Source organism: Acanthaster planci, linkage group LG09 (assembly GCF_054643075.1).
Source record: "Acanthaster planci isolate LZ-2023a linkage group LG09, COTS_SCS, whole genome shotgun sequence".
Classification (NCBI taxonomy): domain Eukaryota; kingdom Metazoa; phylum Echinodermata; class Asteroidea; order Valvatida; family Acanthasteridae; genus Acanthaster; species Acanthaster planci.
Genome location: NC_141785.1, coordinates 495873 through 520819, shown reverse-complemented (window position 1 = coordinate 520819; position 24947 = coordinate 495873). Strand labels below are relative to the sequence as shown.

General features: G+C 37.3%; 2 protein-coding genes across 11 annotated transcripts in view; both read left to right on the top strand.

Annotated features, from left to right (window-relative positions):
* The window catches only part of LOC110982287 (stalled ribosome sensor GCN1-like), a 95944-nt gene extending 86736 nt beyond the window's left edge, over positions 1-9208 (top strand). Inside the window, exons 39-48 of the mRNA XM_087140672.1 lie at positions 96-239; positions 491-760; positions 1075-1419; positions 1767-1963; positions 3219-3333; positions 4066-4162; positions 4759-4907; positions 5576-5680; positions 6566-6784; positions 7534-9208. Coding sequence (XP_086996798.1) covers positions 96-239; positions 491-760; positions 1075-1419; positions 1767-1963; positions 3219-3333; positions 4066-4162; positions 4759-4907; positions 5576-5680; positions 6566-6784; positions 7534-7656 — 1764 coding nt within the window. The 3' untranslated portion in view covers positions 7657-9208. The remainder of the gene's footprint in view (positions 1-95; positions 240-490; positions 761-1074; positions 1420-1766; positions 1964-3218; positions 3334-4065; positions 4163-4758; positions 4908-5575; positions 5681-6565; positions 6785-7533) is intronic.
* Positions 9209-9752: 544 nt separating this feature from the next.
* The window catches only part of LOC110982284 (uncharacterized), a 41353-nt gene continuing 26158 nt past the window's right edge, over positions 9753-24947 (top strand). For 3 of the 10 annotated variants that reach the window (XR_002598545.2, XR_015426361.1, XM_022240594.2), the window contains exons 1-6: positions 9753-10184; positions 15336-15486; positions 17600-17623; positions 19494-19666; positions 22579-22686; positions 23534-23627. Coding sequence is in view for 6 of the 10 variants with exons in the window: in XM_022240594.2 (XP_022096286.1) it covers positions 10038-10184; positions 15336-15486; positions 17600-17623; positions 19494-19666; positions 22579-22686; positions 23534-23627 (697 nt within the window). In the remaining 4 variants the exon portion in view is untranslated. Of the gene's footprint in view, positions 10185-14552; positions 14710-15335; positions 15487-17599; positions 17624-19493; positions 19667-22578; positions 22687-23533; positions 23628-24947 lie in introns of those variants that run through there. The other 7 variants (XR_002598549.2, XM_022240596.2, XM_022240598.2 and 4 more) reach the window with 5 other exon arrangements.

Below are 24947 nucleotides of genomic sequence, written 5' to 3'. Positions count from 1 at the left end.
ACTGTCAAATTAACCCAATAATGCCAGTAAAGGAAGATTGGAAGAATGGTACCTGATTTGCTTGTCAGTCTTGCATTGTGTTTATTTGTCTGTAGATGATTCAACCTCCAGTCAATACCAGAGTTTTAGCCATCCTCTCTGAAGTTGCTGGTGAAGCACTTACCAAACACCTCAGTAAGATTCTTCCTGCCTTAATGGATGCCCTGAAAAACAGTGTTGGAACTCTGCAAGAGCTTGAGGCAAGTCCCATCAGCCATTTGGTCTTTTCCTGTGATAGTCCATTCTTTGCAAGTGTTGAGAAATAGAGATCCTGAATAGGAGCTTTGTATCATAAATACATGCATTGGTATTAATACGTTTAATGTCTTTTGAATTGGCTTGGGAGCAGGAACTTCATTTGTAACATCTCATGAGTATTCTTTTCTTCAAAATCATAGAAAAATACAAGAAATGTGAATGGTTTTACTGTCCTTAAATGACCCATTTTTAGGAGCTGCAGCATTGCCAAACTGTTGTGCTATCAGTCAAGGATGAGTTAGGTCTTCAGATTATCATGGATGAGATCTTACCTGCCACCAAGAGCCCTAGCGCTGGGGTGCGGCGAGCTGCAGCTACCATTCTGTTTGTTTACTGCAGTCAGACAAAAGTCAACTACTCTCAGTTCGTCCCAGCACTTCTACGAAGTTTGATATTTCTGATGAAGGATGAAGACCAAAGTGTGTTGGATGTTACCTGGGATGCACTCAATGCAGTCACTAAGGTAGGAATACCAATCTATCTATTCATCAAAACAACCATTACATTAGGCATTTTTTCCTCATTCATAGCATTTATATTCACTCAAACAGAATCCTTTTTACAAACGTGATCAACTCTCTCATGTGTAAATATTGACAGTACTTATCAAGACGTTTAAATTTTAGATTGAGATATTTGAAAATCATTGCTGGTGAATTTCTTATGTTTTGTTTGTACACCAGTAGATCATCCATATTCAGTTGAATTTGAGATTTTCAGTTTATTTTCAGATTAGGCTCACAATTTTGTCCTGTATTTCTCCTTGTTCTAATGCAGAGTCTGTCTTCAGCTGACCAGCTGCAGCACATCTCTTCCCTTCGCCAGGCCATTCGCTATGCCTCAGAAGGCCTACATGGCAAGGAGCTGCCAGGATTCTGCCTGCCCAAGAAAGGAATCTCTCCAATCCTACCCATCTTCAGAGAAGCTCTGCTGAATGGACCCCAAGAACTGAAGGAGCAAGCTGCATCAGGATTGGGCCAGGTCATTCAGCTGACTAGCAATGATGCACTCAAGTCACAGGTGGTCAATATCACTGGACCATTGATCCGAGTCTTGGGTGATCGCTACACTTGGACTTTGAAAGTAGCCATCTTGCAGACATTGACTCGGCTGCTTGGAAAGGTTGGTCCCCATCAACATCATTGTTTACCCTATCCTGAAGGTGTCAAACGTACAGTCTTTTTTGTCTCTGTATAAGTTGAAAGAACCAAAAGCCTCTTCAGCACCCTTCATTGCTTTCTTTGGATTGAGGAAAACAGTCATTCGTGTCTTGTGACTGTATGGTAACAAGCATAAACTGTTTTGATAATGATAATCATAATGTACTTTAATATTGTTAGTAATGTGTTGAGACCAGATACAGAAATTGATAAATGACAGTTGATAGATTGCCAATAGCTGATGACATTTCTCACATTTTGTACTAACATTACTAGTCTGATTGATAATACTCCATTGTGTGTTCCAAGGTTGGTGTTCTCCTGAAGCCCTTCCTTCCTCAACTGCAAACCACTTTCCTGAGAGCATTGTCTGATACCAACCGGGCAGTACGCCTTGAGTCAGCCTCAGCTCTCTCCAAGCTAGTCATCATACATGCCAGGGTTGATCCATTATTTACAGAGCTACATACCGGTGTGAAGAATGAAGACAGTGACATAGGAGTCAGGTGAGACCAGCTACTGGTTGAGGGAATCAACAAGCCTAAGCCCCAGTCCATGTGTGGATAGAAAACCCCTGAGTCCACTCAGTTTCAACACTTTGTAGTAATTTGACTATCTGAATATCAGTCCCAAGGTAATGGAATGGTGGATGAACCATACAGTCTTCATCCAGTGAAATACTGCACTACCAGGGTTTCCCCTTAGAGGTCACCCGCTAGCCAAATGCGAGTAAAAACAGTCACGGGCAAGTCAAAACACTTCCCTCAGTCGTCCTTCGGGCGAGTTAAAATATGTACACGTTGTTTGTTTTTCTGATATGATTAAAGAAAATTTTAAAAAGTCTTGATTTCAAAGCTTTACCTTTTGTTTGTCATGAATGTAACTTTATTTCATTGGAATCAAATAAACCCCAACATCACTTCTGACTCACACCTGGAATCCCATATTGTGTGCTAGGACTACGTGTACATTGTACCTAGTAATAATAATAATAATATCATCAACGCATCAACGATAGTTTCTCCATTAGTCAGTGACCTCTATACATGACCAATATAATTAACATATAATTCATATTGGGAACCAGATACCAAAAACCGATACTGCGCCCATAGACTGGTGCAGTTTGGTTCGTAAGTGACTTCATTGTACCTCTGATCGCAAGCCCCTCATTGGACAATCATGCCGGGGAAGTGAGTAGGGAACAGGAACCAGTCTACCCACGAACCTCTATCACCCCATGTGATAGCGGTTGATAGAAACGTCTTGGTGGACCAACCTTCTTAAGTCAAAAACCTGCTTTAATTATTTTTTTCACACATTTCATGGGCTAGTAAAAATCTCTGCGGGCTAGTAAAAATCACAATTTACTAGCCAGGCGGGCTACTGTAAGAAAAATAAAGGGCAAGCCCTGACTACCCGGATGTACATTGAATGGATTCAGGGGAGCCAGGATTCTAGGCTGTAATCAGTCCTCGGATGTAAAATAAGGCATATGAAAACATTGCAGTAGTCAAAAATTGGTAAAACCCTAGCTATAGTCCCTAATTCTTTGTCACTACTCGGTATTTCAAAGGTAAAATGAAACTTACAGAATAAGATGTTTCATTGTTTTTCAGTTATTGATGCATTCTGTTTCTTCCACTGTATAAATAAATTTCCTTTTGACATCACAAACACGTTTTGAGCTGTGGTCATGAAAACTAGAGCTACTTGGTGTAAGACTTAATCAGGAATGACTAACATGGTTTGTTGATACAGGGAGACATTCTTACAGGCCATACGTGGAGTCATCAGAGGAGGTGGTCAAAAGATGAGTGATGCTAACAGAAAGGCCATTACAGCAACCCTGGTAGGGTTACTGGCAGTACCTGAGGTAAAATCACAGAGAATCCAATCATGCCATTACTTTGCTCTTAGGAAGGCCCCTAATAATGGAAGAAAAAAAGCACCAGCTTTTGTTCTAAACAAAAGAAAAAAGGAACATCAAAGGCAATTTATTTCTACAATAACCAGCACATTGCCTCCACCGTCACTTGGATGGATTATCTATGTTGATAATCCAGTGTATGTATCCGCTGTCTTTGGTTCATATTAATGATTTAGAACTTAAAAATAAAAGTGTCATTTATTTAAGTACAAATCTTTTGGTTGACCAAAGACATTGCAAAGTTTCAGTCTATTCAAAGTTTAGCATGTAGCTTCTTCAAAAGTTACTGTTAAGCACAGGCTTTGTAAACAATATAGATACTTTTAAGAGTTGGCACAAAATTGAGCACATTGAAGCGTTCATAAAGGTTGAACAAGGCCATGAGCTGATATATGAGAGAGGTTCAATCTTTGTAATATCTCTGGAAGCAATGAGTTTAGATCACTAGTGTCAAATTATGTCAAATGGGCAATGAATTGGGCAAGGTATCCCTACTTCTGCTGTTTGAAATTCCTGTTAATTTCCTGATGTTTTTCTAATACCAATTCACAAAGTAGTCAGTGCACAGTGTGTCCATTTATTCCCTATTAACCCTAACCCCCTAGGGTGTATGTAAAATCGTAGTAAAATTGGAGGAGTTGGGAGTGTTAGGGTTAAACATACAGCTATTTTTTACAGGACACTGCACGTATGGCTGCAGCAGGCTGCGTTGGTACAATCTGTCCTATACTACCCCAGGAGGAACTGGACTCTCTTATCCTATCAAACCTTCTGGGTAAGTAGTGTTAGAACAAAAGAAATTAATAAGTCTTAGATCGATATGTCTATCTACGAAAAATTGTGAAACAAGTTGTGTATATGTTTGATAATACCACTTACAAAAACATTTCACATGTTTTATTTAAACTTGCTTAAAGATTTGAAGCAAAAGAAATCATAATATACGTCTAGTTAGTGCATTACAGATGTCTTGACATGCAATGCCAACTTTTCATGTTGGCTTTGCCCTTCCACCAAAATGTTCTACACTCTTCATTGTTCTCTTCGAGCTAATGAGTAACAAATTCTAGACTTCTTGCGTGGAACTTGATGCACAGCCTCCCAGTTTGCTGGTAGAGGTATGCTGCCTACTATTCCTACATTGGCTGAGGTCAGCTTCATTAACTGGTTGGTTCAAGATACAATGGACTTTGAGTCAGGGTGGTGTGAATGTTTAACATTCAGGTTTTGCCATTCATTTAGAATATAGTGCTTGTAACATTACATTAGTGGAAGGACAAAAGCCAGTATCAACAATGTGCAAATTTACAATGAAGAATTGGACAGTGTGCTGAAAATGACCCCATGCTTCTTTGGTCCTGTCCATTACAGTGAATGATCCTAGTGCCATATGGGTATTGCAACATGGAAGGAGCGTGGCACTGTCTGTTGCCATGAAAGAAGCTCCTGACAAACTCTTATCTGATAAATACAGATCCTTGGTACTGGAAACAGTGTTGAGAAACATCTCCAATGATCGGGTAAGTTTTGCTCTGACTTTCCCTGAAGGCTGGTGATTTTTTCAAGAATAGTATTTCATGCATTCAATAACAAACAATGAAGTAGGATGGATCCCGCAAGGCTGTGCTGTGTCATTTTTAAATGAATAATATGGGTACCATCACCACTGAAGTGCCCATTAGCTTGTTGACAGAAGGAGCATTTGTGACAAAATGTTTAAAAAACCCATGCCCTAGTTGGGAGCCCTTGTTCACAAGGCTGTGACACTGAACATGCATCCTAAAATTAACAACAAATCTATGCCTTAACACCATGCAAGAAAAAGTACAGTAATCACAATGAAGCAACAGTGGACAAGTCGAGGAAGATTTGAACCTGTGACCTCCTGAACACTTTACGGACACTACCCTGTGGCTTAGCTTGATGGGAGAGAGATGTGACAAAGGACATTCAGCATTTGTGTTCAGTGGTACACCGTCTTTTCATCGTGGCACTAACCAAAGCAGACGGTATCAGATAACAGGTGGCGCTCATGATAGCTGCAAAAGTTCTGAAATTCACATGACATTAGTAAAGGGCAAAAAGGACACCACGCCACTGATACCAACTGAGCTACACTACCCTTCTTTTTGTGATGAAGTGTTTGGATATTATGTGTTTAATGCCATTTGTAAATGGCTTTCTACAGATACCTATATCTGTCAGTGGTCTGAGAGCAATTGGATTCTTTAGTCAACATCTGGTGGGGAAAAATGAGGAATTACCTGCCAATGTTGTCTCTATTCTTGTCAAGGTGGGTATTATTTATTTTAAAAAATATTAATTTCGGACGAAAACCTTAGATTGCTGGAGTTAAAATTCTAGGTTTTCCAAGCCTTGCTTTATTTCAGCATTTATGATTCAGTTTGCATCATTGGGTAGGAACGTAAAGGTACGGCTGTTTGTGCAAAATTATGTGACTCCCTTTTCTCTGATTTTTCAGATATTATTCAAATAGGAACATCTTATCTCAATTCATTTGGAGGTTACAGTTATAATCGTCATTCAGAGACTTCATTTACCGGATGTGCATTAGCTTATACATGCAGTTTGAATACACATGTAGTATATTTTTAAAAAAATGGCGTGGTGCTTTATGTAGTGAGAATTGTCAACTCTTCACAGCGAGCCTTTTTGAAGAAATACTGCAGATAATTACTATTTTTTATGAAGAGAAAAGGTATAAACTAGTCCCAAAAAACATTAAAGCTGAAGATGTAGGGGTTTGACTTGCACACCCAAAGAATTTCTGGTTTTTACCGGTATGTGTCTCTCCTTGTGCATTGGAAAAATCACACAAAAAATATATACTGTATGATTATGCTACCATGCTCCACACAATGGACCTCATAAAGTCTGTTATATGGGATCTTGTATCAAGGAAATTTGTTTCATTATTAGATTATTGTAGTCATTCTATGCATGCTGGCTTTTTTCCCTGGATAAATCTAATTTGATGTTCTGATTTCCAACTTGGTATCTTTATACGTACACACATTGTGCAGATCAGAATTGTGTAAAATTTGTCAAATGCCTGTAAATTGAAAACACATGTACCTCCAGCAACTTGAAACTAATTGTTTTAGGGTATCATTTATTTTTTGCTCATCCATTTATGTCTTTCTTTTTGTCTTGACAGAATTTAAATCACGCATCCAATGATATAAAAATGACGGCTGCTCAGATGATAACACAAATTGCAAAGGCATCGGACAAGCCAATGAGCATGTCTGTCATTAAGACATTGGTCATTGTTCTTGTTAGCAATACCAAAGACAAGAACACAGCTGTGCAGGCAGACAGTGAGATAGCATTGGTAGCACTTCTCCAAATGAGAAGCAATGACAACCTAGTACAGGTGAGCAAATTCAGTCACTGCTTTTAAAAAACAGTAAGTGCCTGTCATTTACCTTTTCAATAAACATGTTGACAGTCTTACTGTATTTGAAATATTGTCACTGTAATAATGCATTGTTATAATATTGTTTACGTGTATTTAAGGATTCAATTAATGTATTACTGATAACTAGTTTCATGCGACACCCAATATGTAGAAGTTTCTAGGAATACCGTGGGGACTATCCACAGTGTTTACATACGTTCACACGTATGGGCACCATAGATGTCAGGAAAATATGTGCAGAACAGTAGATGGGAACAAATTCATTTGGGGGAATTAATTTGTCCCCACGTTGTCGTGTGTAGTTTTCTAATGCACGTATTCACTTGCCCATTTAAGAGTGAAATTCTAGGCCTGTGTTTGTCATGAAAAGAATTCATTAGTGTCATTTCACTTGCTTTACACTGTGTGATAAAGTAAACCAGCAAGATATGGGATGCAGGGGTACCCCCTTTACATGTCCGATCCCTATACACACTCTAGACTATTGTCACCTAACACATCCCCCTACATGTCTTCAAAGAATTCCTGAGATTCTGATCAAACAGTGACCTACACAAAGGGGGGGGACTCTCCATCCCATATCTTGCTTCATATGTGATAAAGAGCGGAATTTACATGTTCAGCATTCTTGTACCACAGATTGGTGTCCATCCCGTGTGATTTGTATGGCTAAACCATCTCCATGTTCACTTAATTATTTACAGTCCACCCTGAAGAACTTAGACTCCGTACCAGCTGCCAACCTTACTGAGTGTTTGAAGAGGCTCCGCAAAGTTGCAAATCAACCTGAGCCAGCATTTGAAGCTGATGACACAGTCGTTCGCTGAAAAGATTTTTTTCTCTATATTTTGTGAAGGCCAAATAAAAAAAAGCAAACATACATCCAAGTGGAGATTTTGTGGGTTACTTATGTAACAACTTGAAGTTCTTTGTAAACTTAGCAACAAGTTTCTGCTATTTGATATAATTCTATTCAGAAACTGGAAATGAATGGTTCTGGGTTTTGTTAAATTTGTTGTGATGATACAGAATTTGAGATATATAAAGTCATTGTGGTTGGTTTGGTGTGCATCTCATCCCACTTAAGACGTGTACATAGTAAATCATTCAATATGAAGTTATCATTTACTCATTACAATACACTTACTGATCTTGGTTGTATCTAAAAATTTATATGCAAGTTTTAATAAAGTGAAATTTACCATTCATTTGCTTGTGTATCAGGTCAGATGATATTTTCTCGATGATGTGAATAAAACATCTCTCAAGACTATCAATACATGTAGTTTATAGTAATATGTACAACATTTTCAGTTTCTTTCGCAGTAGTTTTCAAAAATCCCAGTTAAAAAGGAATCATCTGAAATTGAATTTAATGTCATGTACAAAGGTAATATAGACACGAGCCTCATGGTTATGGTCCAAAGCATTTTGTTGTCATTTTGACCATAACCAGATCAGAAATAGAATCTCTACATGTAGGAACATAGAGCTATTAAACATAGCCCCATGGTAGGAGTTAAATTTTATTTCTTAACAGAATAAATTGTGATGCAGATTAAAAATCCTGGAATCAGACCTTTTTAGACTCCAGTAGTATTGAAACCTCAAGCTGGATTATGCTTTGAACACCTGGCTACCATGGGCGTCCATCCTTATTTATTTAGTAATAAGAGTTTCGTTTCAAATTAAGTAAATGTATTTAGTTCAACCTGAGCTAGAGGTTGGCATGGTGAAAATAATAGATAAGGTTGCCATGCCATCTGGTCATGACAGAGTCAAGTGCTTTCATCATACAAGGGCAAATTTTCAACAGTGTACTACATTTAACAACCAATTTCTCATTTTAATTGAAAAATTTGTGAAATAAAGCAATTATTCATAATGAACCTATTCTTACAAGTTGCTTTAGTATGGCACTGATAAGGCCTTTGGTTTTAAAATATACAAAATGTGCGTGTGGACTTGCATGTCTCCTACAAAGTTGTAACATTGATCTGTAGCTCTTTTTTTTGGACACTGAGAAATTTTCCAGTCTTCATACATAGTCAGTGTTCATGGCAAATATGATAACTTCCTCTTTACAAATTATCAGCCATGACCTTGAATATTTTCCCGCATTCCTACTATGAAGTGGTTTTGTTGGGTGCATTTTCACGTACATTTTATTTTCCATTTTAAACATACTTAATTGTCCTGTTTTCCTTTGAGCAAAGTTGATATCCTGCATTAATTTGATCAGTGTTCAAGCACTCCATCTTGCACGGCATTGTCAGTTTCATTTGTTGGTCTCTAAAACAAATGTCAAAGCAAAGAGCGCTTTGCAAATTCGTATTTGCCTTCAAGGGTGAAATAAAAGATGTGTATTTTTAAAATGTACTAAGTGTATCTTTATAGTTTTTAGTTTGTTTTGTTTCGTGGGGGTGTCTTTTTTGTTTTGCTTTGTGTATGTGCTTTTAATTTTTTTTTCTAAATACTGTGAACTTTTAATAATGCATGCAATCAGAGGTTGGACCTTGCGTGCACTCAACTAAATTCTGAAGGAGAAGGAATGGGGAAAGGGAGTATCCCAGCACAAGTGTATTGGCGGAATAACCTCCCCAATTAGTAATCCAGCCATCACAAGATATGTGGGTTTTTTTTAAAAAGGATCACCCCGACCATCACATCATCGAATCATCTCGATAACAGCATCAGGACGAGGTGACAGCACGATGATATGATCATGGAGGAAGGATTCTTCCATGATATGATTAATGAGCTATACATGTACCCGTTGCAAGCTCTAAACCAAAAAATATGGCGGGCGCGACAATTTGTGCGATGAGGTATTACTTTCACTGATTGGAGTTCCAAAGTTCACCCAAACACACTGAGACTAGAGATCAATCAATCAATTAGCGGCCGAGACGGGCCCATAGCAACACAAACAAGCCTGACACAAAGCGCCATTTTTCTATTGATCGGATACTATGCATGAATTATGTGTGTGTGCAGTGAGCCATCTGCAACACATGTATACAATAATACCTATGTATGCACGCCGTCAAGGGTCTGACTATAGAGCAAGGACCCGTTTATTTTCAACTTGAAAATAGGTAGGGCCTAAACCTACAGGCGAAAAACGTCTCCAACAGTCACGCTGCTGCATGAGGTTGCAGAGAGGTAGGCCTAGCGAGTTGAATCTGAAATATTATAGGTGTCCAAGATGTCGAACGAAAATGAGCCGGAAGACCAAACTGAAGAGGAAGATATGGTTGTGCTAGATACGGACGAAAACGCCAACAAGACACCGGCTGGTAGCAGAGCGCCCAGCCGGGCCAAGAGTCGAGGCAGTATCGGAGATGATCGCAAGGTAGGCCTGGTTAATTGGCGTCTATGAGGACCATGCCTGCACTACGAAGTACATCGCAAATTTGCAAACAGGACAAGTTAACGATGCTTGAAAAAAAACAGGGCTAGCTTATGCAGTTGAGAATCGTTCATTCTGTGTGAATTTCCGTCTGTGTTTTAGTTTGGAGAGTCAAAACTCCACAATGAAACTCCAGCATGAATTTCATGTATTGTGGAGTGTCGTGAAATACCCTGAATTTGCGCATACAAATATTCACGCATCCAACTTTCCTGTCGTGAAATTCCTGAATGAAATTGTGCACCAACGTTAATCACTTTGGCCTTTTTCTTTCTATGGCTACATGTGTGTGCGAATTAAAAGCTTTTCCAGTGAGAATTCACGAAAAACGTCTGCAGAGCATAAGTGTTTTATTTTACAGACTTAACAGAGTATAAACATTAACTGTTTGAAATTGTCTAGAAAATGAATAGATGATCACTGTTCACTCACAATCAGTGTTGGACGTTGGACACGAGCACTGATGACGACTTCGGTCAACTGCCGCCAACGACTGACGGCGTTATAAAAAATATGGAACCTGATCGAAAAAGCACTGCGCACCATATACAATATTTTGAGATTTCCGTTGTCATGCGGGCACAGATTCGGCGGCACTGTATTTCGCCCCTTTTTTCAGAAATACACCTAGAAAGAGAACTTTTTTGATAATATCCAGATCAATTACTCATATTAATGCTATCATGACTTATTTGAAAGAATAAAAATTCATGCTTCACTGTAACTTAAAATGAAACTGAGACAAATTAAAAACTAGGTGAACAAAAAAGAGGCTGTGATGGAAAGTTGAGCCATGCCCAATAAAACTGGGTTTTTTTTCCCTGCAGACTGCAAGCAATTAATGCAAACAATAATTCCTCATTCAAGAGACATTAACTGGCAAATTTTTCAGAAATAGGGCATTACAAATACTCTGAAAAAATAACATTTATAACGTACATTGTCCGTGAACAAATTTTGGTGACCTAAGTTTTACTACAGCCGATCTGACTTGTTTAACATTGTTCCTTCTGCTTCGTTGACAGCAGATTTTTTTCATAATATTATTCCTTGAAGGATTTTAGTCAAACTTTCAACTACTGAGAATGAAGCCATTAGAAATTTAGTTTATTTAAGAACAAATTTTGGTCAAAGTATTAAGTGCGCGAATTATGGTGACTTGTGGATATATGTATAATATACATGTAGGTCATAAAAGCAGTTTTTTGCCCGAGCTCACTTTTCCTGGCCTCCTTGCCTAAAAATATTTTCACGTAAACCGTTTGAATATAGGCCTAACATAACATTTAGCTTGGTAATTCCATGGCAGATCATGCTAGTCTACATTTTAAACAGGCATTGCATCAACAATTTGCTTATTGTCATTCTATTATTGGCTTGAAAACGCACACCCTAACCAGCAAAGCCAAGACAAGCTGGTAAGGAGGTTTTCAACTTCCTGTAAGCTCATGCACACACCTGGAGCACGCGTGAAGACCGTACATGTTTCAACATACTACTGTAGGTTGATGGAGTGTACTCTATTATTCGCTGACCCTATCTCAAATGCGCATAAATCTGCATATTCACACGGTGAGTTCCCACAAAGGATCCTTATTTCAATGTAATAACATGCCTTCTCTTATTCTTTCTTGGAAACAACACTGCATTTAGGCCAGATTTTTCTCCCAAAATTAAATGAACTATGAAAATTTAGCAGATAAAATTTAACAAGTCTGTATGTTGGTGCAGCAATGATTTTTTTCCCTACATGTAAGATGAGTTCATCTTACATGTAGGTGAAGTGGACACATATGCAAAAAATTGAAGTACATACGTGTTCATTGTTGAAAGTTCAGTTTTTAGGTAACTTATGGAAAATTTGTTCAGTGCTACTGCGTTGTCAAGGTACAAATTCAATGTAAACATACCCGTAGGTTCCAAGGAGGAGAAGGTTGGTAACTCTTGCTATGATTCTTCACATTACAGGATTTCTACCCATTCTTGATTCAAAGTGAAAGTGTACAAAAATATAAAATTCTCCCCAGTATCTCTTTTGGCTCAAAATATTGACCTTTTCTCTGTATTGAAAAGCCAAATTCCCTTGAATGAGACAGTGGTGCTTGCAGCTTTGAAGATTTCACCAAGATTCCACTTTTCAGCCTGTCTACTCTGATATGTACATGTACAGTAGCATTGCTAAGCTGCCAATAAGCCATTTTTGCGAGTTAAATTTGAATAAAATCTGGTACACTGACACCTGATTGCACATAAACGTAACAATTTGAATTCCCCAAACTAAAGACACTGTTGCTATATATGCTTTTACATAGTGACCACCATTTCTGAAATGGACTGGTTCTTTTGTACCCCTCTTATCCATTGAAAAGAGTGCATCCGGTTTGTAATTGTGACATCACCTTAGTTGAAACCGCGCCCACTGCGCATGCACTGCACACTGATCGCCATGTACATGGAACCATGGAACTGGAAGTTAATGCGACAAACAGCAATCGTCTAATGGGAGCCTGCAAATCGTAGCGCTTCCGTAAGTGACGAGTCACTTGCGAACCGGATAGTTGCAAAAGCTTGCCTGAATCACAAGGTACATGTACATGTATAGCAACAGTGGTTTTAGTATGGAGAATTCAAATTGTGGTGTTCACATGAATTTGAAGAACTCAGTGTACCAGATTTGATTCAAATTTAACTGGCAAAAGACTTATTTAAAGCTGTTAGATGTGATGACACCGAAGTAACCTCATTACAGTACAGTTCCATCTGCCATATTGAACATCATTTTTTATAAACCGCAGTTATTGTCTTAAAGAAAAAGGGCTGTCTTCTACCCTCCTCCATTTAAAAAAGTACTGAGTGAGAAGTTTCTTCTTTTATAGCCTTTCAAAAAAGAGGCAAAATGAAGGGAAAATGTGAACATATCCAAGTAGAGAATGCATTTTTTGGTATTTTAACTCATCTGGGTGAAAATTTGTAAAGTTCAACTGTGTTAAAGTTCATAGCTGAATTTGATAGCCGAAGATAAGAGACAGTATATACAAGAAGAGGGGAAATCTTTGAAAACAGGTGGAGCCGCCAGCTACCTCAGATGGACACCTTTAGGCATAGTTTATTGATGAAAATGTAGTATTCGCCATACTCAATCAAGAGTTCGTACTACTATCGCCCTCTTGGTAAATCCCCCTTTTTGTTTTTAACTTTAGTACCGTATCTGAAAAGATGGCTCACAAGGACAACCAAAGCAATAAATTGCAGACTTTAAATCAAAAATCGTAAGCTGACATTTGGTTTGGGTGAGGAATAAGTCAGAATTAAACTAAGAGATAAAGACTACAGTTTTTTATTTGTGTAGTTTTGTGGCTGACTCCTCAAATTATGGATTAAGTACAGGGATGCTCAAACCAAGTCATGTTCTAAACCTCTGTTTATTTTAAGAAGGACGCATATTGTAAAATGGTCTCATAAAGTTTCAGAATTTTAAGAACATTTTGTAGAAAATAAGTTCAGTCAGTCTGCAGAGCTTGTTCTGCAGCTAATGTGTACATGTATCTCATACCCTTTTTTAGATTTATATAATGTATTCTACTGGGCATTGTGAGGTTCAAGTAGGATGCAGATATTGCATATACATGTACTTATCAAAATAATTTGTAAGTTTAGTTTTAAATGTTCCTTTTGAATACTTTATTAAAGTGTACATCTGCTCTCAGAATTAAGATGTTGGGGCAAAATAACTAGACAGGAGTTGGTTGTACCAGTAATTATTCTTTGAGGACATTTGTTGAACAGTTTTATTGAAATTTTTTAAGCCTTATTTGACAGTATCCTGGCAACTTGTGTTTACATTTTGATGAGGTATCTACTGATCATATTTGTCAGTGGGATGCAGTTTTGTAATGTAAATGTGTTATGACAAGTAGTGATGTCCTGAATGCATTGTAAAATCTACATGTACAAAGTCTGTCCGACAGCTTTAAACGCAATTAATTTAATCTGATTCAACAGATTAATCCAGCGAACACTGTTATGCTTATCTGAACTCTTCTGGGTGAATGAAAAATTATGGTAAGATTAGAGGATTGAGGACTGTATTAACCCTAACTCCCTAGGGTGTGTGCAAAATCATATTAAAATTGGAGGATTCAGGGCTGTTAGGGTTATAGTTGAAATATAATGAACTCTTTGGAACTTCTTGATTAAAATACTAGGCTTTGGTAAGTGGTAAAAATTGGATACTATAGGAAATTTGATAAGCTATGTGCAAATGCTTGTTATAAACAGTTATATTTATGTGGTTTAATTACATTCATTACTGATCAGTAGCAATAATAGCATTATCTCTGTGCTCTGTAACCTTCCAACACCCTATAAAACTGCCAAGAGATTCAAGAGGATTTGGCAAGACCAAGGAGGGTTGAGCTACACTACTCTACATCACTTTATAGGAATTGTTTCCCCTTTAATGTTAAAGGTAAAATCATTTACATTGTTGGGTTTATACACAATAGAGATTTTGTCATTTTCTTCTTTAGGAAGTTTCTCAGCAAAATTGCCAAGAAAGGAAGATCATAAAGAAGGCATAAAGGAGATTTTTATAAGTATTTTATTTGTACAGAGTACATTAGTTGACATTTTTGTATATTGTCTAGTATTTCTCTATGAAGTTGGTTTGTATTTTGCAAAAATAAACGCTGATTTTATGGACTATGATGTGATTTCCTGCAAATATGCTACGATAAAATGTGCCAGTCATTTATGCACAGACTCGCCAGGCCAAGTCAAATTTTGTAAATGAGCCTAGAGACACCAACTACTACAATCTGGAAGTACACTGTAGTTTACATATGTACATGTACAGTATGTACATTCTCAGACTTTTTTATATGTACAGTATATGCTGCACTACTGTACTCACCTGATGCACTTTGTTGTACATGTACTAGTGTTTGAACTACTGGATTAATCATTAAAATGATAGCATAATTGGTTTATAAGTCAAAAAGGTCTGTATACAATGTAAATCTGTGATGATGATTAATGGTTGACGACATTCACCTGAACCTTGTGCCATTCAATTGATCTCTGTCCCTGCTACAGACAATAACCAGGAAAGGTGGTCGATCAACAGCCCGCCCTGACAGTAGACTGTCTGGAGTGGATGATAATGAGTCCCAGATTGATGACTCTGCCCGATCAGAGACAACATACAGCGAGAGCAGTGGCTTTGATACAGACCTAGAGGTTGAAGGTGATATATATATGTGTACTTCTCAATTTGGTTATGGATCCAAATCCTAATCCAGTCTTTAATCTTGACTTATTTTGAGCTATCTTACATTTTGGGCCTGAATTGAACACATGGTGACGAACCAGTACTCATTCGGTGGCGAGATTTCAATCATTTTATCAATTCACGATACTCTACACCATTGACATAACAGTGTAACAAATTCTTCAGTTGGAGTTTGTGGACCAATGACACATGTAAACACCCCCTCCCCCGAGTGTCGGGTAATATTTGAATTTTGGGGTTTATCATGCTGTCCAAGGGAACCAATTAACAATGTGTCATTTTACCAGCAGTGGTGCAATTTTTGGAGCAGTTAATTTGCATTCGGATATTGGTTGGCATTTCTCTGAAGGAGAGTGCAGCTTGAATGAGGTAGAGTTCTAGGAGATTAGGGGACATTGAACAGGGACATACCGTAGTATTGAAGGTCATCAAATTTAACTCATGACACCTTTCTCCCCAGCGACTAAGCCTGAGGTTTGATCTAGGCTGATTACTTTTGAACATTCAACAAAAGACTAAAAAAAAACACACAGAGTAAAGAATTTTTTATTAAACCACTTTCAAGTCTTCCTCTGTCCAAACTGTCACCTTGAAGAGCAGATAAGGTCCTCCTTTTGATGGATGTCTAGTGTTAGGCTGTCTTTGCATTGACACAGCTTATTGGAGATTGGATGCAAACATCTTTATTCCACCCCTGCTTTAATCTCTAGCAGTGAACACAGATCAGTGCTATTTGCATGTTGCTGTCAGCACTGCAAAAAGAAAACTTCAAACCAACACTTATATACATGTACACCCTGAAGATCCCAGAAGAGTGCTCAAATCCCAAAGGCATTGTGTCCTCAAGCATCTGAGCCTATTTGGGTGAAAACTGGATTAAGTGTCCCTTTCTTGAGAGATTATAGCCCAAAAAGGCAAGAATAGACCAATTGCGCCCAGTGAGTCATGTAACCTGTAGTGGGCACTGGGTAGCAACATCAACAACCATGGCGTCCTCCCATAGCAAAGTGTGTCATAAATGTCATTTACCAAAATAAAGCTGACAATCGGTACAGTACTCAGACTACTTATGTTCTGATTGCTGTGCCAAAAATCGGCTTTATTTTTGGTAAACAACACTTAAAGCATGCCTCTGTGGGAGGACATGTTTGATACTTCTAAACCTGTACATGTACTAGTGGGTCACATGTGACTTACTAGGTGCATGGAGTTGATCCACTGTTATCTAAAACAAGATTGAAGCATTGTAGTGGTAACTGTGGCTTTTAGTCAGGGTAAGTTAGATTTCCCCCGATAGAATTACTTATAGATCATCAAACTTGAAAAAGTTTGATTTGCTTAGCCAGTTTGATGTGCAGAAGCTGCATGTAGGTCTGCAATGTATGCATACCAGTAGAATGAAGAATGAGTTATCAACATAATCGTTTTGATAATGCTTACTTTTACTTCTTCAGAAAATTTGTAGATTAATGCAAATCGTAAACAGCATGACACTTTGATATGTTTCCATCTTATTCAAGTTCAATTGCATGTTTTGTTGCTTCATTGACTATATTATGTGCTGCATTGTTAACCAATGCAGGGTCTTCACAGTTCACCATGGATGTACATGTTAATCATGTCTGTGACCATCACAGCACTTCAGCACACACACACAATCACACACCCCCCTCAGAAAATGCTTGTGTTGATTTTTTTTTCCCTTACATGCAATTCAGTTTCCAGGATATGCAGGATGGATGTAAATCAGTGCAGTGGAAGATGTACACAATATGTACTGTACATGTCATTACAGAATGGGATGTTTCAAGTGGTTTTTTGTATCCAAGAATATCACCTAAAATTTCAAGTGTTCTCATTTGATGAAATGAAGTCTAAATAATTTGGCCTACAATTACAAGAAAGTTTCTTCCATGTGAGAGAGATACATGTACATCTAGATTACTTATTGTGTGGAAAGTACCGTACCGGTACATGTGGGTTCTTTACGATAAATTTTGGAGCTTTTTTGTAAACCACATTTTCTGTTTGCCTGCATGCACGTTTCTGCAATCATTTCTTCCTGCAGACACCATTTTGGCACTGAAGAGAAGTAAGACCAAAGCCCTTGTTTGTATTCTGTGTTGAATTAACCATAGTCAGTAAACTAGGCCAGTGGATAGCATGAATGTGGGACACACTAAATTGTAAGACAATTGCAATAGACAGTTAATCAACATCAAAGACACAGTCCTTAATGTGAATACCTCGAGGAATCTTCTCCGTTTGATACCAGTATATATGTACATTTATGAGAGGGCTGTTGACTCACCCAAACCAGTATGGGTTGTAAAAGAATGCTGCAAGCTTTGTGTCAAAATGATCTAAGCAAACTGTTATATGAAACCACAGTTTTCTCCACATTTTCCTGACACTGCAGGTCACTATTAATAACCTTGTTGTAAAAGCCTTTCATGTTTGCATTTATTTTGCAAAATAAACCTACCCAAACTATTCTGACAATATTTAGAATGTTGCAGTGAATACACTTTGCATTCCACTGGCCTTTGCTTGCATTTAACACAAACTAACCCCAAGCAGAGAGTTTCATACCTTCATTACCATTATAATATTCACGTTTGTAGACTTACATGTAGAACACACAGTACTAACTATCAAATCGACTGATGATATCCCCAGACTCCAGTGTGATATCTCTGCAAAATGGTTATTCTGAAATGTTTCCTATTTGGTAGAATACAATGTAGGTGCATACCGTCATATATCCACACATACATGAATTCTAGCATTGAGGTGGATGAGCTACATGTACATCTACCATATGCTAATGTGTTTGTAGTGTTGGGACAGCTTCACAGCATCACAGTAGTATTAGGATTGAATTTGCTGGAACAACATGACTGTTCCTTTCCACAACAAGCAAATATGTATAATGGTCAAAAATTACAAGTTAACTGAAAAATGGTCCTCGTTGGACCAAGCTCTTCCCAGCATTTACTTGTGTAGGAGTTGAAAATATTTTATAGTGAGTAACTGTGTAAGCCTACCTGTATGGCTTAAAGATTCTGTAGTGCATAATAAGCCCAAACTATACTAAGTGTTCTTTCTTCTGTCATTGTGTGTCTTAGCTATACAGTTCTAACTCAAAATTATTCAGTCTTAATGGAAAAACATATCTTCAGTGTTTCTGCTGGTGCTGGTGCTGGAGCTGTCATACATGTACATGTACAGACACTACAGACCTCAGTTCTTTTTTCAAACAGTTATAGTCCGTGTTACTCTACCACTGAGAATTCTAAAAGCTACTTTTTAAAAAGGTCAAAGGACATTAATATTGTCCCCAAGAATAGAGTAAAAGAGGCTGCGTGTACTACTGTGCTGATCCAGATGAAACACTGAAAATTACACAAATATTGGGGGGCACTTTAATCATTGTTTTTGTGTTTGTTTCTAGCTTGAACAAAGTAGATTTATCACAAAGGAAGTTCCTGAAAACTAATTTAACTTGACGAGTTGGTAACAATCTGATTAATTAAATTCCTGTCTGTTAGCATGCAGTCCCTGTAGTGTTTCTTAACCTGGTACTTTCTGGGTTCTTTATGTTAATTTTGATTGCATGACATTGTGTAAAACAACAAATTACTTCACAGATTAAATTAGAATGTTCTAACATTTGTACTTAAAATAAAAAATCAGCCATTTTCAAATTTGTATATCTTGTGTGTCATATGGAAGTGGTCCTTGAAGAATATTGCCACCATTGAGTGCATGAATGTAAATACGCTTTGTACAGTGATGTTTATTTGAAACGGGGAAAGAGTTTCTAAATGAAAATTATTTTTTTTAGATCCAGTTTTAATAAAGCATATCAACATCTTTTACTCAAGAAAAATGAATGTATGTTTTGTATTTGATGTGTTTTTTAAATGTATCTAATTTGGCCCCATTTTTAATTATGTTAGATGTGCGTGAGGCTTATGATGCATCAGGTAAATCCACCTACAAGGAAGCTTGTCGACTGAATGGCGTGATACCTGTCTCATACTTTCTTAGACACATAGCTGACTCAGAGCTGACTATGAAGCATCATGGTCTAGGGCCTGCTGGAGCCAAGGCTATTGCTATCTCGCTGGTGGTAAGTCACTTATGGATGTTACCTTTCTTGCCCCCGTGACTTGCTACAAGTTCTATCCGTATAAAATACTGCCCACCTTTCTGTAACTATTTTAATCTAATAATTCTTACCTTTAAGTGTGGAAAACCTTCTGATTACTACTTTTAACACGTCTGGAAACTTCTCATATTAGGCAGTTGTAAATAACCTGGCTAAACTTTTCAATGATATAGCTCACACACCTTGTTTAGCCATCATTCATTGTTTGACCATGTATATGTAAGGCAGTATGAATAATTCATCACAAACTGACTGAAGGATACTGGCCAGTGAATGGCATGCTGTGACTGACTCACGTCATCTTGGAATTGGCAAAAATGGGCAGGAATCTGGCACACTTTGTAAGATTGGGAGACTGTAGGCTGTATTCGTTGCGGCCATGAGGATAGGTTTCAGTGTCACTGCACAAATCTGTTTGGGCATTTTTTGGCGTAGCTCAAAATGCAAGCTTCATATATTAACAGCATCCTGGGAATGACCAGGTCATTGTGTTGTGATTGGCTGCCAATGAAATATCAGTATTCATATGTATCAGTGGGACTCCTTTACAGTCCTTCCTGCGTCAGCGGAAGTAGTGACTGACAACTTAAATTTGCAACTTATAAAGGTTAGTAAATTTTCACTTGCACCAACAGAGTGCTTCGTGACAACTAGTGCGGGGCAAATAATCATATTGTATTTACATGCTCTATGTGTATGGTTTTGTAGAGATTTTGTGGAGATTTAAAACAATTTTTGGACATAAATTCAGCAAAATGTCAGTACAACACAAGTGTAGAAATTGAATTGACCAAGGAGGCTCCATGCAATCTTTAACAAGATTAATCTTCATGTTACAAATCCACGGAAATTGACATGGATCGTTGACATGTAGTGGGACACATCCGTGCCCATGCCAGAAAATCGAACCCGGACATGCAATGTGCATTCTTTCTAACAAAGAATTCAAATTTTGAAAATGTGGTTGAATCAGGTGGGAAAGGGCCAACTCATTCTATGAACCTTGTAAATGGATTTGTTGTGATTATTTTTATGCATGAAGAAGTGTTGACCCAATCCAGAGTTGGTCAAACCAATCAAGGAGGAATATTTTTTTTAACACATTTTTCAATGAAAAATACAACTTTTGGATTTTCAGGATAGAGTTTTATTATCCCAGAGGTTGGCAGGTCTGGAAAGCCCTGTATACCTGCAGTTTGCAACTTTTGCTACATTTTGGGCCTGTCAGCTATACAGCTTATTCTTGTAAGGCTAAAGTTTGTTGACCAATGGAATAAATGAAATCCATGAGTACTGCAACTAGTAGAAGGAACTTATCATGATACTGTAAGTCAATTAATCGAGATACTCCACCAGCAGTAATACTTATTACATGTACGTCCATGTACATGTAACGTAGATAACACCCCATAATCTTGCGATAGATTTTGTTCTCTGTGGGTAGTCTTATTCTGGTACCCAATTTATAGTATGAGGAAGAAGCCAAGATGGATGCATGTATATCTACATGTAGCTGTGATGAAGATAGTAGCCCAGTACACATTCAAGTGTACATTGTATGTGAGTTTCATTCATATGCAAGAGTATTCAAAGCTAACCTAACCCCCTAGGGTGTATGTAAAATCATATTGAAATCAGAGGATTTGGGACCGTTAGGGTTAACCTAAGCGGGAGAATCTCCTTTCCCCTTTTATATTTTTGCATTTTTTTTTCTCTTTTGATTGTAAGCCTTTTTAAATGTTGTCTTGTCTTGTTTTAAATGCTGTCTTGTCCATGAACACAAATTTGGCTCAATCTGGATGTCACATTTGCAAAATTCCTTGTTTTGAATTAAGGATGTGGAAAAATCTTATTTTTTTTTGTTGACCTTACACAGGAATTTAGGAAATGTTGCTGATTCTGGATTTTTTTATTATTATTAAATGGTTTATTATATCAGTCTTCTTGCCACAAAAGCGGAATTGTGTAAGACTGTGACAGTGAATAAAAGTACATTACATGTAATTAAAAAAGATATACAAAATCATCTTGACAAATACTGTTATAAAATAAGATACAAATTACATGTATACTTAGACTCAAAAATATAATTAAGTTAGATTAATACACATTTGATAAAAATAAATCATCAGTTACGTATGTTTAACACACAGAAAGGTAAAAAAAAAGGGAAATAATACACGTGAGGGAATTAAAAACTGGGTTGGATTGAAAAGGTTGATATTGGGGTAGTGTGGGATGGGGTGTAAGAAATACAGGGAGGGGGTGGAGTCGAGGTAAGTACATGTAGGGTTGGGGTGCGATTGGGTGGGGTGGGATAGGGGATATAGTGTTGGTTGGGATGGGAATTGAATCAACAGAAATATATATATAAAGTTGTATGAGACAATACATATAACCATAGTTTAAAATACACATATATTTGACACAATCACATGGATCAATTCATAGAGTTAATTAATCGAGATAAATAGGGGATTGCACTCTTCCTAAATCTGTTTGTTTGGCATCTTGGTTCGGTTACCAATTTAGATATGGTGATACATGTACATTATTTACACATACTGTGTATGAATTGTTAACAACTTCGGTTAATTGGAATGAAATTTCACATATGTATTTATGTACATGTGTCTGAGCTCATGCCAAGTTCTAGGTCAGTTACATAATAAATGAGATGTAACTGGGACTAGAATTGGCTGATCCTCTTCCATTTCAAGAGCCAAATACAATGCTATTTTAGTTTTGTCTTTATATCAGTACATAGGCCATATGCATATTCTTTGTTGGGATTAATGTTGGCCTGTGTTGGTGATAATCTGTATTATTATTAAGACAGATGTGAGACTGACTGGTTGCATTTTCTGTTGCAGACTAACACTACAATTTGTAAGTTGAACCTGAGTGATAACTGGCTAGATGCTGTTGGTGGAATTGCCATCGCTGATATGCTCAAAGAAAACTGCTACATAACTGATCTGGTAGGTGAATTTGTTTGTATAGATGGAAATAAATTCAATCTGCCATAGTACAACATGAAAAGTTGCTATCGGTTAAGGGAGTTGCTACTTGTAGAACATGCTCTGCTGTGTTCATTCTTAGCCCCACATAAACAAAACCAGAAGGTCACATGACTACATAAAGACATTATCAAACAATTATTGACCGATGGTTAAGTATCACCTGAGGGCAAACCAAGAGTTTCCCAAGGGGTTTTTAAAATGTCATATCTCACATCATTTCCATCAACAATCGCTATTATTCGCATATGTGTCTAGGATTCTTTGCAATTTTTCCTCACTGCATATGTCTCAGATTTAGTTGAAATAAGTGCCTCGGTCCTTCGTTGCATAGAAATTTGCACAGCAAGACAGAGTCAGTGCATTTCTTTGTGTCAGGTGAACAAATGTACTGGTCTTGCTGAAAAGCAGTATCTTTATACGTGTAGCTAAATAAACCCAATGTTGGGGGAGGATAGGTATCTTCAAAGCAATGCTGAGAATATAAGAAATTGATATGAACCAAAATGATGGGATATCCTATTGGCCATGCACACATCAAAGAGTTGACATTAATCTTATAACAATTCTTTAGTATAAAACTGTTGCCAAAGAAATTGTAGGTTTGAATTCTGCTTCACAATCACTTTATAAGTGTTATGGTTAACAGGTAGTAAAAATCAGATGTTGGCATGCATACATTTGATTAGTTGAAATTTTGCGCTGGCTTATCATGAAATGCTTATTTTTATGTTTCCTGTTTTTAGACTAATATATTAATACATTTATTTGCAATAAACAATCAAATTATGCCTTTTATTTCAAATAGGACCTTTCAGAGAACAAATTGGGTAACTCAGGAGCGAAAGCCTTGAGTGAAATGCTTCTGCAGAACAGTACATTAACACATCTCACGTTAACAGGTAAGAATCACAACACTTAATGTGTGAATGAGTGAGTATCAATATAGATATGAATGTAACAGTGATACTAGCACCAACACCACAAAATGGTGGTTGTATAGATTGATTCATTACTTTTGTGTAAATTTTTGACAGTACTGAATCAAAGATGAAGATACCGGTCCCTCTGTTTACCTGTGGTACATTCAGGTTCACCTTGGTCCAGGTTATTTGCCATGTGTATGTCACAATGGGAACTTGGATCAGTGGTACCCATCCAGGACACTGCAAGGGATTTGGAATTTTTAAACCTTACTCGATACATTTCAGAAATACTTTCCTATTAAAAGTATTAACAGTAATTTATGTAACAAATTTGATGACAGTTCACCCAATTGTTGAATAACAGTGCTAGGCATAAGAACAGGATTGCTTGAATTTTCTCTGGCTATTTTGAATTGTCTGGTTAAACATTCAGCCTAGGTAAATTTGATTTGCCAAAATGTCCAAATATAACAGTAGTGTATTAGGTCTTTATTAGGCATTTCAAAAGAATTTTATGCATGGAGTGTAAAAACAATAGGTCACAGTTGCAAAACGATAGATTGATTAACAAAAACATTGGAGTGTATTGTTTGAAAATGGTCCTATCAGAGTAAAGTGCATCATTTGAAACAGGCCAATGCTTACCATAAGCACCAGAAAACATTGGTAGATTTAAAAAATCCAGAGCACCAAGGATGACTAGTAAAGAGTTTGAGAAGACATCTTATGTAATGGGTAGGCAGAAGAGATGAAGAACAGAAAGAATAAAAGGTAGACATCAAATTCATTATTAGACAGAATATGTATGAAGTGTAGATTGTCATAAAAAGTTTGAGAGTCCCATTCGTTTGGAATGGTCAAACCAGAGTAAAGCGTATTATTTACATGTAAGTGGTCCAATCATAGTGCGTTTGAGTACCATAAGCACTGGAAAACAACGGTACACGCAAAAACAGAGGACAAAGCATGGCCATTAATAAATCGAAAAGACATCTTATGTAATGGGTATAGGTATAAGAGATGTAGAGCAAAAAAAATACAGGAAGACCTAAATATCTATATTAGACAGAATATTCAGGAAATGTAGATGGCCATAAAAAGCCCCGAGTTTGAACGTCTTGCTATATTGCTCATTCTTATCATTCCGACAAAACAAGGATCAGTGGATACCAACTGTACTCAAGATGACTTCTCAAATGAGTTTCTACATGCAAGTATCCTCCCCTTCATATAACACTGCTGGGAGCTGTCATGAAGTTCAAGAGTACAGGCCACCAGTGTATAAACCTGTAAAGC